Source organism: Dreissena polymorpha, chromosome 8, assembly GCF_020536995.1.
Source record: "Dreissena polymorpha isolate Duluth1 chromosome 8, UMN_Dpol_1.0, whole genome shotgun sequence".
Lineage (NCBI taxonomy): Eukaryota > Metazoa > Mollusca > Bivalvia > Myida > Dreissenidae > Dreissena > Dreissena polymorpha.
This window is the reverse complement of record NC_068362.1, coordinates 76854855-76869257: the sequence shown is the minus strand read 5'-3', so window position 1 is coordinate 76869257 and position 14403 is coordinate 76854855. Positions and strand designations below refer to the sequence as shown.

General features: G+C 40.4%; 2 protein-coding genes across 20 annotated transcripts in view; one reads left to right on the top strand and one right to left on the bottom strand.

The window, feature by feature from the left end:
- The window catches only part of LOC127841484 (protein FAM193A-like), a 56160-nt gene extending 46793 nt beyond the window's left edge, over positions 1–9367 (top strand). For 3 of the 4 annotated variants that reach the window (XM_052370309.1, XM_052370306.1, XM_052370310.1), the window contains exons 20-23: positions 417–710; positions 1602–2777; positions 4739–4896; positions 8019–9367. In XM_052370309.1, coding sequence (XP_052226269.1) covers positions 417–710; positions 1602–2777; positions 4739–4896; positions 8019–8118 — 1728 coding nt within the window. In that variant the 3' untranslated portion in view covers positions 8119–9367. The remainder of the gene's footprint in view (positions 1–416; positions 711–1601; positions 2778–4738; positions 4897–8018) is intronic. The other variant, XM_052370308.1, reaches the window with a different exon arrangement.
- A 390-nt stretch (positions 9368–9757) lies between these two features.
- The window catches only part of LOC127841485 (RRP12-like protein), a 72434-nt gene continuing 67788 nt past the window's right edge, over positions 9758–14403 (bottom strand). For all 16 annotated transcript variants that reach the window (XM_052370311.1, XM_052370316.1, XM_052370312.1 and 13 more), the window contains one exon: positions 9758–10130. In XM_052370311.1, the coding sequence (XP_052226271.1) occupies positions 10037–10130 (94 nt within the window). In that variant the 3' untranslated portion in view covers positions 9758–10036. The remainder of the gene's footprint in view (positions 10131–14403) is intronic.

The following is a 14403-nucleotide window of genomic DNA, read 5'->3' as shown; positions in this document are numbered from 1 at the left end:
CAAATTACTGGTTCTTTCCAGGAAATGAACTCTTGTCAGCCGTAGGCTTTTGATGCAATCTAGCTGAAATACATCAGTTCATATTAACTGACTTATAATTCATTGATGATAAGTATAGCGAGACAGTTGAAGATGAATGTTGACATAGCATTTTTATGTTAGAAAGGCCTTGTAACTTGAGTTTATCACAAATCAAGAGACTTATTTTATTAAAGTTATAAAAGTAAATCATGATTTGCTTTTAATAGATTGTGAAAACATTTCTAACTAAAATAGTGGCATGGCTTGAATTCAGAATGTTTAAATACTTAATTTCATTTGCATTTTAAAAAGAGACATTTTTACATTTAACTAAAGACAAACAACTTTGTTAGATACATGTAGGTGACTGTATTCCCTGATTGTGTGTATTGCAGGCTGAAGAGAAAGCGCGACAAGAAGCGAGGCAGGAAGCTGATAGACTGAAGGAGGAGAAGCATAGAGAGATGCACCTGAGACAGCTGGAGGAGCAGCGGCGACTGGAGGAGGAGGCAGAGAGGCAGAGGAAGGAGGCAGCCACCAGGAAGCAGAAAAAGCAGGGCTCTGACAGGGGCGGCAAGTCCTCCAGTAAGAGTCCCTCCCCTCCCTCTGCTGGTCCTGGGACCCCACGGGAAGGGTCAGGAGGTCAAGACGTGGCCAGGCAGGCTGACACCAGTAGGGAAAACAATAAGGTAGGATAGAGTCTAGGTATGTCTCAGTAATGTGCGTGCATAGTCTGTGAAATAATTAATCATTTTATTGGTGTGTTAAGCAAATACCAAAAAGTGACAGTTATGATACAAAGGAAATTAAACATAAAGGGAAAAAGAGACCATGATTCAGGACTTGCCTATATGTCAGAAGTAAATTAGAAAAATGTACAGTTTAACTTCTGTTAAACTTTTAGTATTAGTCAGATATATTTCGTGGATTTAATGATACGCTGATTGTCATAGATGGTGACACCAATTATGTCCTGTGTTATTTTAGAGGGTGTCAATTTTTGGCTAAGCACAGATTATAGACAACATTTTTAACAGTAGCGAATTTGATCAGTTTTCTGTTTTCTAAATATGCAAAATTTCATCATGATGAAATAAAATGTTTGAACAGTATATTCTTTTTGGGTAAATTCTATGCTTACTTTCCAAAGTATGAAGTAGTTATCAGATTAATAAAACTTTCATTTTTTCATTTTTGGACGAAAACTTGACTTATTCCTAAGCTTAACTGAAGTATTTATAAGCTTAACCCATTTATGGCTAGCGTCTATAAAAAAGGCATTGGCAACCAGCATATACCCAGATGAGACGCCGCATGATGTGGCGTCTCATCAGGGTCTGCGCTGTTTGCTTAAAGGACTTTCTGTAAGAAGTATTCTAAATATAGAAAAAATATACTAGACATCCCTAATTTAGGAAATAAATTGATACGATTTAGAAGGATGGGAGAATCCACTAGGCATAAATGGGTTAAAAAAACTTTCATTTTTTAATTCTTGGACGAAAACTAACTTGACTTATTCCTAAGCTTAACTGAAGTATTTATAAGCTTAATATTCAATATGTATGTCATTTTATCAGCAGGTTCTGAGGCGAGGCAAACACAAAGATGATCAGTTGCCACTTCAAGTGAACATCACGTGTGAGATAGAGTCCACCTCCAGCACCCTGCCTGTCTCCACAGTCACCCAGTCATCTCACCATCCACACTCAGTGAGCGGTAACCTCGTAGTCAGCGGTCTGTCTACAACCAGCGAGAGCGTCGTCATCACAGCAGTGTGCATGTCTGCGTCCTCCCCTGCCCTCCGCCCCGCTACCACAGGAGGCAAGGCAAACACCACTCCACCCAGTATTGATAATCGACTCATTCTCACTGCCAAGCATAACAAGAACCGCCAGCCAGTGAACCCCTCACCCCATGTGGGTAACGGTGATACAAGTCCAGCAGTATCGGTAGCGGCAGAGGTCACTTCTTCCAACAATCATATCGCTAAGGTTACATTGCAGCAGCAGGAACTGCTGAAGAAACAAACCCAACAGTTGATACAGCTCAAGGTTCAGCAAGAACTGAAGAAGCAACAACAGCAGCAGCAACAACAACAACAGCAGCAGCAACAACAGCAAGCAAAGTTACAGCAGCAGAACAAACAGTCCCAGCAGCAGCAGCGACCTCCACCTGTAGCAGTAGCCAGCCAGAAGGATGGAGCCAAGAAACCAGCAGATAACATCAACGCTGAACAGAACAGCGTGAACCATGTGAACGCGAAAAATGCCCTTAATGCAAAGCCAACAGTGAAAATAAACAACTCAAAAGGGACTGGAAGTGCATCCTTAAGAACGGAGCCAGTGGTGAACCAAAACAACCGAGCAGCTCCAAGCAAGGCTCCATTACAGGGCATTGATGGAAGCCTGCAGAAAGCTGCAGCACAGCAACAGCAAGACCAGAGTCAGTCAACCAGCAAGGGAAAGGCCACTATCAGGAAGCCCGAGGACAATCTCAACCATCAGAAGCAGTCTGCTCCTCAGTTACTGAGAAATGGCCAACTTGCCAGTGCCCATCAGTCTGGGCCAGCAACCAGTTCCCCCGGCCGCCCACACTCACAGCAGAACGGGTTCATAGGTCAAGGGCTGCCGGCGAAGGGTCAGGTGAGGCAGCCGCCCCAGGGCCAGGCAGCCCACAACGGAGAGGCTAGAACACCCACACCTGAGGAGAGAGGCAAGGGAAAACAGCCGCAGGATTCGCCCCCTTCTGATCAGGTTTGTGAGACTAATCCAGTGACAAGATGGACAAGTGTTTATTTGTCTACTTTATTTAACTTTGTAATCAACACCAGACTTGGCATGAAGTAACTTGTTTAATTTAATTTGCTCCCCAATCCAAAAAGAGGAGTTAGCAAATTGCCATTTTTATGCCCCTATTTCGAAGAAAAGGGGGTATATAGTTTTCGCACTGTCTGTCGGTCGGTCAGTCACACTTCGTGTCCGCTCTCTAATTCAAATAGTTTTCATCCGATCTTTACCAAACTTGGTCAGAAGTTGTATCAAGACAATATCTAGGTCAAGTTCGAATATGGGTCATGCCGGGTCAAAAACTAGGTCACGGGGTCACTTAGTGCATTTCAAGGATTAAGCATGGTGTCCGCTCTCTAATTGAAGTAGTTTTCATCTGATCTTTACTAAACTTGGTCAGAAGTTGTATCAACACAATATCTAGGTCAAGTTCGAATATGGGTCATGCCGGGTCAAAAACTAGGTCACTGGGTCACTTAGTGCATTTCAAGGATTTAGCATGGTGTCTGCTCTCTAATTGAAGTAGTTTTCATCTGATCTTTACTAAACTTGGTAAGAAGTTGTATTAAGACAATATCTAGGTCAAGTTCGAATATGGGTCATGCCGGATCAAAAACTAGGTCACGGGGTCACTTAGTGCATTTCAAGGATTAAGCATGTTGTCTGCTCTCTAGTTTATGTGGCTTTCTGATTTATTTTGATATTCTAAGACATTTTTATGCCCCCGAAGGAGGGCATATAGTGATCGGACTGTCCGTTCATCTGTCCGTCACACTTTGCGTTTAGATTTCGAAAAATGCTCATGTCTTCTATGTCGCTTCAGATAGCAATTTCATATTTGGCATGCATATGTATATGGACAAGGCCTTTCCATACGCACACAAATTTTGAAAAAAACCTAATAACTTCTACCAAGGGTTTACACAGTTATACTTTTATGTAGTGACAAAGTTACAGTTGGGGGCATCCGTGTCCTGTGGACACATTTCTTGTTGTCCATGTGTCTAAATTCTATTTTTATTGGTTTGAGTTTCCCTGATTATGTTTCCGCATTAATTGATATGCGTCCACTCTTTTCATTTCTGTGTGAGATGTCTTACGCTGATGATCAGCTTTGTATGAATTGTCATAAACAGGGTCCCAGTAGGGTAGACATGTGTATTGTTGTCGCAATGTTCCTGTTCAGTGATATTTCAGGAGTTATTAAAAGGAATTATTGCCCTTTTATAATTACAAACCTTTATTTTCTTGAGATGCGAGATGTATTTGATGCAACTTGAATTGCAGAATCCCTGGAGGGTAGGCATGTGCTTTGTTGTCACACACATCCAGTCCAATGATTTTTCAGGGAGTAATTGCCATATTATTAATGATAAAACATTTTCTAATTAAGTTATACATTTCTGTGCGTGTTCTTAGGAGCTAATGATCTAAATTAATGTGTGGTATTCTAATAGGATGGACATGTGCGTATTTTCAGGTCATGTTGCATCAGTTATTTGGAGGTAGTTATTGACAATAAAATAATTTGTTTGGGGGGGGGGGGGGTCTTGAGGTCTCAGACATGAACAATACAAATTTGAAAACTTACATGAACTTCGGCTTGACAGGCTCTTATTGTGACATCATTTAACTCCAATGCCAGTTCAATGTCATTGTTCCAGTCTGTTGGTCAAAGAGTTAAAGGCTCATTTTGTGTTCCCATGCTTTCAATTAATTAATACATTGACAAAAGCCCATTATTGGGGTGCATCCATCAGTTTATCTGATATTCTTGTTTTCCTTTTGATATTTTGTTGTCCTGTTTGTAACCCAAATGTGAAATTGCAACAGTGTACCTGTGATTATTTTGTACTTTAACCATCCATAAACATGATCTCGCTATAAATTAGTTAACAATTATTCAATTTAACAACTGTATACTTCAGGGCAAAGGATCTGGAGGAAAATCCAAGAAGACAAAGAGGAAGAATAAGAGTTCTGGAGATGATAAGTTCATTGATGAATGTTTCATCCCCAAGTCAGAGAGTGACATAGAGGGAGGAGAAATGGATGAGTTTGAGAGAGAACTTGAGGAGTTCAAAAGGTGAGGGAGCACTGGCCACAAGAATTGTATGAGCCGCCTTCTGAGAAAACTGGGCTTAATGCTTGTGCGTAAAGTGTTGTCCCAGATAAGCCTGTGCAGTCCGCACAGGCTAATCAGGGACGACACTTTCCGCTTTTATGACATTTTTCGTTCAAATGAAGTCTCTTCTTAGCAAAAATCCAATTAAGGCAGAAAGTGTCGTCCCTGATTAGCCTGTGCGGACTGCACAGGCTAATCTGGGACGACAATTTACGCAATAGCATTATGCCCAGTTTTCACAGAACAAGACTCATATTTTACATCTAAACATCTACGTTCAAATCTAGGTCATGTGTGTCCAAAATCTAGGTCACCAGGTCAGATATTACAAAAACCAAATTACCACTCTAGAAGCCACATTTAAACTAAATCTTGTTTATTCTGGCCAGTTTTTATCTTGATCGAGTGGGGCTAAAAAAACGGTCAAATGTTAGGAAAAACATTGAAACCACTATAGAAGACTTATTTATGGCTCAATCTTGGTTACAATTAGGGATGCAAGAGGTTACAAAAATCATTAACCGGTTAACCTTTTTCCGTAACCGGTTATTAACCGGTTAACTGAAACACCTTCATAGTTAAAAAGATTGAGAGTACGTAAAAAATGTCATAACGCTCGAATCGCTCAAACAAAAGTAATCTCAAGTTTGAAATCGCTTGCGTTGATAACATGCCAGTTTCGTAATAAAATGTATTATACAATTTATTTTAATAATTTTGTAAATGTATGCTGTAAATTGTATTTATTTTTCCTGCGTAAATGCATAGAATTAAAGGATTTAAAAAACTACACAATGTTCATTTTCACGTGTTATTTACTGTTTTTTGTTTGGGCCGCTTTTTTTACGTTCGCGTCGTATCGCTAACAAAAAATGGTGTGTTTCTTTGTTCGTTCTGTTTGAAACTCAAATTGGCTCAATATAGAAATGTTTTGCCCTTTCAATTCGTAAAGTGGGTCATGTGTGTTCAACCAATCCGAATCTCTTTTTATTTGATAATTGCATATTTTGTTGTTTGCATTTTAGCGTCTATAGACGAAGTATTGTCATTTGATGTTCATTATGCCATTAAAAAATGTGGGTAAAATAAAGGACACGAATGCAAATTAAATTAATTTTGAACGAAATGTAAGTTGAATATTTTATATAATCAGTACATTTATTTAATAGCAAAGAAACTAAGTATTAAGATCTCAAAAATACTGATGGTTACGTATGTTTGTTAATGTACCATAGCGCGCAAATTTTAAGCAATTACACAAATACTAAATTTAACGGTTTTATCTTTTAAATATTTTTAATTGATGTTTAATGATTTAATTAGTTAATAATTTGCTCGTTGGACGTAAATTATAATAATAATATTAATTTCTGATAAACAAAAACGACGTTAAAGCGGGTATGCACGATTTTGTCAAATATTTATGAATTTATGTAAAATGTGTAAAAAACTTATACATATATTTCAATATAAATTAAATAAAAGTTAAGAAGAACATGTTTCGAAAATTGCGAAATAAGTCAGATATTTTTTAATTCTGAAATCGAAAATGTCAGTACAGTCGAATTCGCCAGCATGTATGTATCATGCATGTACGATATGCATCTTAATTTAGTTTTACGGATCATTTTAATTTCCTGCAACAATATCAAATCATACGACACATGAACACTAACTCCGATCCAAATAAGAAAGACGAATGCTTCGATAATTTAAGGAAAATATGCATGAAATATCTTCGTCACAATCGGCTCGGGGCGCTAATTTGTCTTTGCTGCTTTTTATAAAATTCGTCTTACATGTATAATTTTTCTTGCCTATTTTGTGTTATTGTAACATATTTTTATCAATATATTACAATTTAACACATATAAAAATCGTGCATACCCGATTTAACTCGACACAATTTTAACTACGAATGCAATTCTTGATGAAATTGTTACTTATAAACACGGAATTTTCGCAAACAATCAGTGTTGGATATTGGTTAACAAAATATCAAATTAAACTGTTATTTATCTCGATTTCAATAAACGTGTCAATTATGTCTTCGTTAATTGCTCCCACTCCCCGCTGTTCGCTAGTTATATTTTGCTAGTCAAACAAAACAATAGTGTCAGTTATCAAAACGTACCCCCTGTTTGATATCCCAAATGTATTGATTTATTGCTTTATTACTTTGATTGTTGACACATTATTTATTACCGTTGATGGTGCGGCATGTTATTCTAACTAGTAGCCAGCGCAAGTTGGCAGTATGTCAAGCGCTAAAGTAAAATCGTACGATTTATTCCATGAAAAAAACATGAACAAATATTTTTTCCAGGTTAACCTTTTTTCGAAAATATAACCAGTTAACTGGTCGTTTCGGTAGGTTAACCGGTTAACCTCTTGCATCCCTAGTTAGAATATCAATCTTGACAATATCTATACTCGTGGCTTAGTTTAGATCTAAGTCAGGAGGAGACAGAAACAAGTTCACTGGGTGTAAGGTATTTACCATAATAGAAGGCACATTTATTACTCAGTCTTTATTCACATTGGTCAGAATGTGTATTTTTTACAGTACATGTATCAGGCTAGGTTTGAATCTGAGTCATGTGTGGTCAAAAACTAGGTTAAATCTATAAACAAAATATAAGCATTAAAGTCAAGAAGCCACATATTTGTCTCAATCTTGGTGACAGATTGTCAGAAGGTTTATCTGGATAATATTAAGACCATGTATGAATCTTGGTAAAGTGGGCTCAAGTTAGGTCATCATGTAATGTCTTTGAAAATTGTTGTACCTTGAACTTTAATGAGATCATGGCTCTTACATGTTTACATGGAAACTTATCATCCATTACAATCACATTGAAATCTATGCAGTCTTGATACTTGCAGGGTAACATGTTAAAATGATTACTTAAATCCAAAATTGTAATTATTTCTTGAAAAAGGTTTTGTGCATGCAGACAATGACCCCTCCAATCCGCATATTTCAGGTTCTATGACCCCTCCAATCCGCATATTTCAGATTCTATGACCCCTCCAATCCGCATATTTCAGGTTCTTTGACCCCTCCAATCTGCATATTTCAGGTTCTGCGTGGATTCCACTCCTGCTAAGAGGGAGAAGTTGCAGGTGAACATTAACATCAAGGACATCTTCTCCAAGAAGAAACCGGGCCTCTGTAACTAAGCCTTGTCTGTGAAGACGACCTAAGTAGTCTCCCTTGTGAAGATGACTAAAGTTGTCTCCCTTGTGAAGACGACTAAAGTTGTCTCCCTTATGAAGATAACTCAAGTGGTCTCCCTTGCCAAGACTGAAAAAGCTTCATTTGTCTACCTGATTTTAAGATGATTTGATATTTGTTACAGGCAATGTTAATCAAGACAGTTTCTTGTGTAGAATTGTGAAATCAATTATTTGTATGTGAACAATGTAATGTTAGGAAGCCTCCAGTATATAACTTTAATCATAAAAAAAACTATAATTTATGTTATTTTATAAGCAATTTAAATATGTGAAAAAATTACGTGCATTTTTAATCGTTTTAATGGACTGAAAATGTACAGAAGGCTGATGTTATCTGCAAAAATTGTATTTACGAAGGAGCTGTTTTTCTGATTTGAGGTATCAGGATTGATTGCCTTTGATTATTTCAGTAACTGGTTGATATGCTGCTGTTTTTGTCATTGTGATTGTATTTTGAAGTCATTATTTGCAAGTTGATCCCAGAATGTAGCGTTGCTAAGAAGACTAACGTTGCTAATAAGGCAAGTGTTAAGAAAAGTGTTTGGGCAGATAGTTGATGTATTTTTGTGACTTAAGCTGTGGTTGATGATTTGCTGCCAAGAAAAGAGTTTGGGCAGATAGTTGATGTATTTGAGTGACTTAAGCTTTGGTTCATGATTTGCTGCCTCATTATGGACACAATAATAGTAATGGATGGATGCACGATGGCTGGAATTGTGTGGATTCCAATCAATATGAGCTGGTCTTGCAGCCAATCCAGATCCTATAAGCCATGTACAAGGTGTATACTGTATAACAAGATGTTATTGCTGGGGTGGGTGATGTGTGACATACCTGGTCACTGTGCTTCACTGCTGGGGTGGGTGATGTGTGACATACCTGGTCACTGTGCTTCACTGCTGCTGTGGGGACTGTGACATTCTGCATGCTTGGGGTTTATGGCACTCATTCGGCTTGCTGGCTAACTGTTGTAACTTTACAGTTTCCCCAATGTCAATTTTAAACTTTTAGCGCAACATTTTATGTTATGAACCCACATGAATGTGGGTTTCATTCAAGTTTGCATTTTACTTGATGCGAAACTTTGGAGAATTGAAAAATAGTATTTTAATAATATATCGAATGAGGATATTTATTAATTTACTTCTTGACTGTTGAGTATATATTGAATAAATACAACAGAAAAAATAAAGATGACTTGGTGTTGTTTTTAACATTTCATCTTATAGTGAGCTCACTCATAAACAGGACCAGTCAAAATATTTGGATTATCAGGTTCTCTTTAACTAAGTTTTAAGACAAAATTGCTTGCCCTGCCAGAAGTATGGTGTCTTGCAGCTGCCCAAAATAAGGGAATTAGGAATAGGTACACACAAAAACATTGATACACACCGAGACATGGATATACAGAATGTTTACACTGAAATTGTTCAATTACCGGTACAACAATGCATAGTCTGGTATACTTGAGCATTTCAAATAATAAGCAAATACGATAAAATCGACCTGAGCATTTGTTATATTTTCATTTTCAAAGGTTTCATTTATTGAGTATGGTGAAGAAGGGAGTACACTAGAAAAATCACAGACAACTTGTTTTATTTTTAACAAAACATTACATCAAGTATGTTTCACATGTAATGGTGGTATGCAACACACACTTTATAGACAACAAAAAAACTCATTTTTTTCTTCAAAATTTGCTAGCATTGGCATTCCTGAAAGTTCAGGTGTGTTCTTCTAACACATTTTGTCACTAACCTACCACAATATTGCTTCAAAGAATATTAAATGAGTAAGTATAATATATGAAGCAGATTTTTTGGCCAATAAAATCCTTAAAATAGTTCAGGATAGTTTCTCATGACTTTCTCTTGGCTTTTTTCCCCTTGGCAGCTCCCTTCTTTGCCCCTTTTACCAGGTTGCTAAACTGTCCCTTGACTTTCATTTGTTTCCTGAAGGGAGAACGGTTTCATGCAAACAAGCAGTCTCATTTTATTGATGTTCCTCTATCATAAAAGAAAAGACAGCTGTTTCATAAAAACAAATTTTTCTAGTAAAATTCATTTTAATTAGTAATTACTTACCTGATATCATATGCTTACATATTCCGATAGGATCGTAATTTATCCGGAATTTTTCGTCCGAGGAATCCCACACTTTTCAGAAACCCGTCTAGTAGGACAGAGCGGTCACATAGTGCCGTGTAGCCGCACAACCAAAACGGGACATTACCCAGAATCCACTCTTATTCTAATAAAAAATATGAAATATTAGACGAAGAGCGGGGTGGGAGGTGGGACTTACCGATATCAGGTAAGTAATTACTAATTAAAATGAATTTTACTAGAAAAATTTGTTTTAATAGCTTAATTACGTTACCTGATATCATATGCTGAATTTGCAGCTGAGGCGGGAAGGTTCGCGAAAATCTCCCCATCACAGCGGAACCCATATCTCGTGTTCTCAGCTAATCTTCGTTATCACGGTATTAACTTAATTCGCTACCGTTAATGCAACTACAAGGGGGCCCAACAAATACAAGTTGTCCTGTTGGCACTCCAGAGAACGAAGATAAAAAGATGAAAAAGTAGTCTGATTCCTCCAGAAAGCAGCTTGAAGCACGTCAGAGAGTGGGGTATGATTAATATATGCCCACGAAGCCGACATTGCTCGTAATTCATGCGGTCTAATCTTAAAAAGGGATGAATCCCTTGAAGAATGAGAAGAGTAAGCCCTTTTTATAGTCGAGGCTACCCAACAGGAAATAGAAGCCGCAGACACACCCCCCCCCCCTTTTAAGGGAATGAAGAGTCTCTTACGAGAACCTCGAATAGACTTAACTCTACTAAGATAGAACTTCAAAGACCTGACAGGGCAGAGGAGTCTATCTTCATCTTCATTACCACAAGTTCTAGAAAGACTTGGGACCTTGAAGGGTTTAGAAGCCATAGAGGGGAGTTGATTTTTAGCAAGGAATCCTGGCTGACACAAGGTGACAGAGCCATCGGAGGAATCAAAACGAAGATGGCTTTCTTCCATAGAAAGAGCATGAATTTCACTTCTACGTTTGGATGAAGCCATGGTAAGAAGAAAAACGGTCTTCCAGGTTAGGAACTGTAAAGAAGCCTGATTAAGGGGTTCATAGGGAGCTTTAATAAGCGATCCAAAAACACAAGCCAAATCCCATTTGGGGGTAAGAGAACGAGACACAGGACGTTTAAGTTCCATGGCTCGGATCAGTTCCGAAATGGCTGGGTCAGCACAGACTTGTGATGATTTACGAAAAGCCAAGGTATGCGAAAGCACAGATCTGTATCCTTTGATGGAGCTAAGAGAAAGTTTCTTATCATCAAAGAGATAGATTAGAAAATGCGCTATGAGTCTAGTTGAGGGATTGAGGGGATCAATTTTCCCTCGAACACACCAATTAGAGAAGAGTTTCCAGCGAGCATCATAGACTGCTCTGGTGGACTTTCTCCTTGCAGAGGCAACGAGTGTTGAAGCCCTGACAGAAAAGCGTTTCTTCTGCAGGGATTGCCTGATAACGGCCAGACGTGTAAGTGGAACATGTCTGGATCCATGTGAAGTCTGCCTCTCTGAGATAGGAGATCTGACCTGTGCGGGAGTTCCCTGGGAAATTCGCACAGGAGACCGAGAAGGTCGTTGAACCAGGATCTCCTGGGCCACCAAGGGGCTATCAGGAGGATCCGGCAAGAGCTCACCCTGATTTTCCCTAAGATTTAGGGAATTAGAATGGGTGGGGGATAAGCGTAAGCGTCCAGTTGATCCCAATCAAACGAAAGCGCGTCTACCGCCCACGCTGCTGGTTCGTACACTGGACTCACATACAGAGGAAGTCTGTGGTTGTCTCTGGTCGCAAACAGGTCGACCAGTGGATAACCGAATGTGAGGAAAATCTGATTGGCCACTTCCTGATGAAGTGTCCACTCCGATGGAAGTAACTGGTGTTTGCGAGACAAACCGTCCGCCAGGGCGTTGAGACGACCTGGTATGTGTTTGGACAAGAGAGAGACGTTTAGGCTCTTGCAAAGAACAAGTAATTTCATTGTTTCCAGATACAGGGAGTGAGAGTGTGTCCCGCCCTGTTTCTGGATGTAAGCCACGACTGATGTGTTGTCTGTCGATACCATCACACAGGAGTCCCGAAGTTGTGATTGGAATTGAGAAATAGCTAGAAAGACTGCTCGCATTTCGAGATTGTTTATGTGCAGGAGAGACTCCTGAGGAGACCACAATCCTGATAATGTCAGGCTGCGGGGTTCCAGGTGAGCGCCCCAACCTTCCATGCTCGCATCCGTTATGAGATGTAAAGACGGTTGCGGGGGAAGAAGCGGTACTCCTGCCAACAGGATCTCCTCGTCTAGCCACCATTGAAGGTGGGGGCTAAGGACGGAAGGATGGGAATCTGTGTAAGCAGATTGTCTGGAGACCATTTCCATCGAGCTGAGAGATAGTGCTGAAGAGGACGTAGGAAGAGACGTCCCAACTGCACGAAGTCTGCTACAGAGCTCAGGATACCGTTGAGTGAGAGGAAATCTTGAGCTGTGATATGAGATTGGGACAGCACCCATCTGACCTTCAAAAGGAGGTCTGATATACGTTGCGGTGAGACCCTGACCCGATTGATGTGGGTCAGAAAATTCATTCCCACGAATATGAAATCCTGAGAGGGAATGAGGTCTGACTTGGCTACATTGAGAAGGAGTCCTAAAGAGAGGAGCTCCTTCCAAGAGAACTCTAGGTGTAGCAGAAGCAGTTGACGATCGAGCTGGTGTAAGAGCCAATCGTCGAAATACTGAAGCAGTTGAACCCCGTGTAATCGGAGGTGTGCGCTCACTGCGGCCATGAGTTTGGTGAAGGCGTCGCCCGAAACTGGTAGACCTGGCCTCGAAAGGAGAAGCGCAGGTACTTCCGGTAGTTGGGATGGATAGGAACATGGAAGTATGCATCTTCCAGGTCCAAGGAAACCCCCCATTGCATGGGTTTGATGGAGCGCCGAATGAAGGCAGGAGTCTCCATCTTGAAAGTAGGTTTGACTAGAAACGTGTTGAACACTTTTAAGTCTATGACTGGTCTCCAGGAGCCGCTTTTCTTTTGAACAAGGAAAAGGCGACTGTAAAATCCTGGAGAACAATGGTCGTGAACCCTTTCTACCGCCTGTTTTTCCAGGAGTCCGAGAATGGAGTCTGGAAGTTGTGGATGCGGAGATACCAGATCTATTGGGACGCGAGAGAGTGGGGGCCTTTTTTCGAATTGAAAAGTGAGGCCTTGTGTGACATGAGAATGAACCCACGCGTCCGAAGTTATTTGGAGCCATCGATTTGCGAAGTGCATAAGTCTGGCCCCGACTGGTACCTCCGGCATCAGAGGTTGTGGCGGTAGAAAGGGGTATGACCTAGGGCTGACCTTTAGGAGGTCCACCCTTGCCGGAAGAAGGATTAAATGACTTCTTGTCCGCATTGGGTTTGCCCTTACTCCAATTTTGTTTTACAGAAGGCTTCCGATAGGAAGTTCTGTTCTGAAAAGGAGGCCTATTAGTGGGCTGACGTGGAGCAGACGGACGCTTAGTAGGGAAACTGTCCCTTTTAGCGTTCTTGGCCGGTGGGGCTCCTTGGGGCTTAGAAGCAGGGCGCTTAAAAACCACAGGGCGCTGGCCAGAGTTGCTCCTAGCTAAGGAGGCATGTATCTGATCTTCACGATCAGCAGTAAGTGCCGACTGTATCCTCCCTCCGAAAAGAGACTCTGCTGTTAGTGGAGCAGTTCGAAGGGAGTTTACGCCTGTTTCCAAAAGGAAATTATTGGGCAAGGAAGAGAGGATGAGGTCTCTCCGAAGCCTTAACATCTCAGACATAGAAGACGCAGCATTGTGAGATAAACACTGCGTAGTACGTGAAAGATGTATCAACAAGGCCTGGAGCTCCTCTGGGATTGAATCAGAGAGCTCCCAAACCAATTCTAAGGCTGTGGCTGCCATGAGATCTAGCTGGTTAGCCAGACCTATGGAACGGCGTTCTCTCAGCTCCCAATTTTCCAACAGGGAAAGAGGGACTGATGTATGGGTAGATGATGAAGGCATTGTAAGTGACAGCTTACTAATGTCAGCATCAGGAACCGGAAGTTTGGAAAGGTCCAAACCGGTAGCAGGGTCTGGTACCGGGGCCTTATAACTTTTCCCGCCGTCCATCTGTTTAGGCTCCGTCAGCT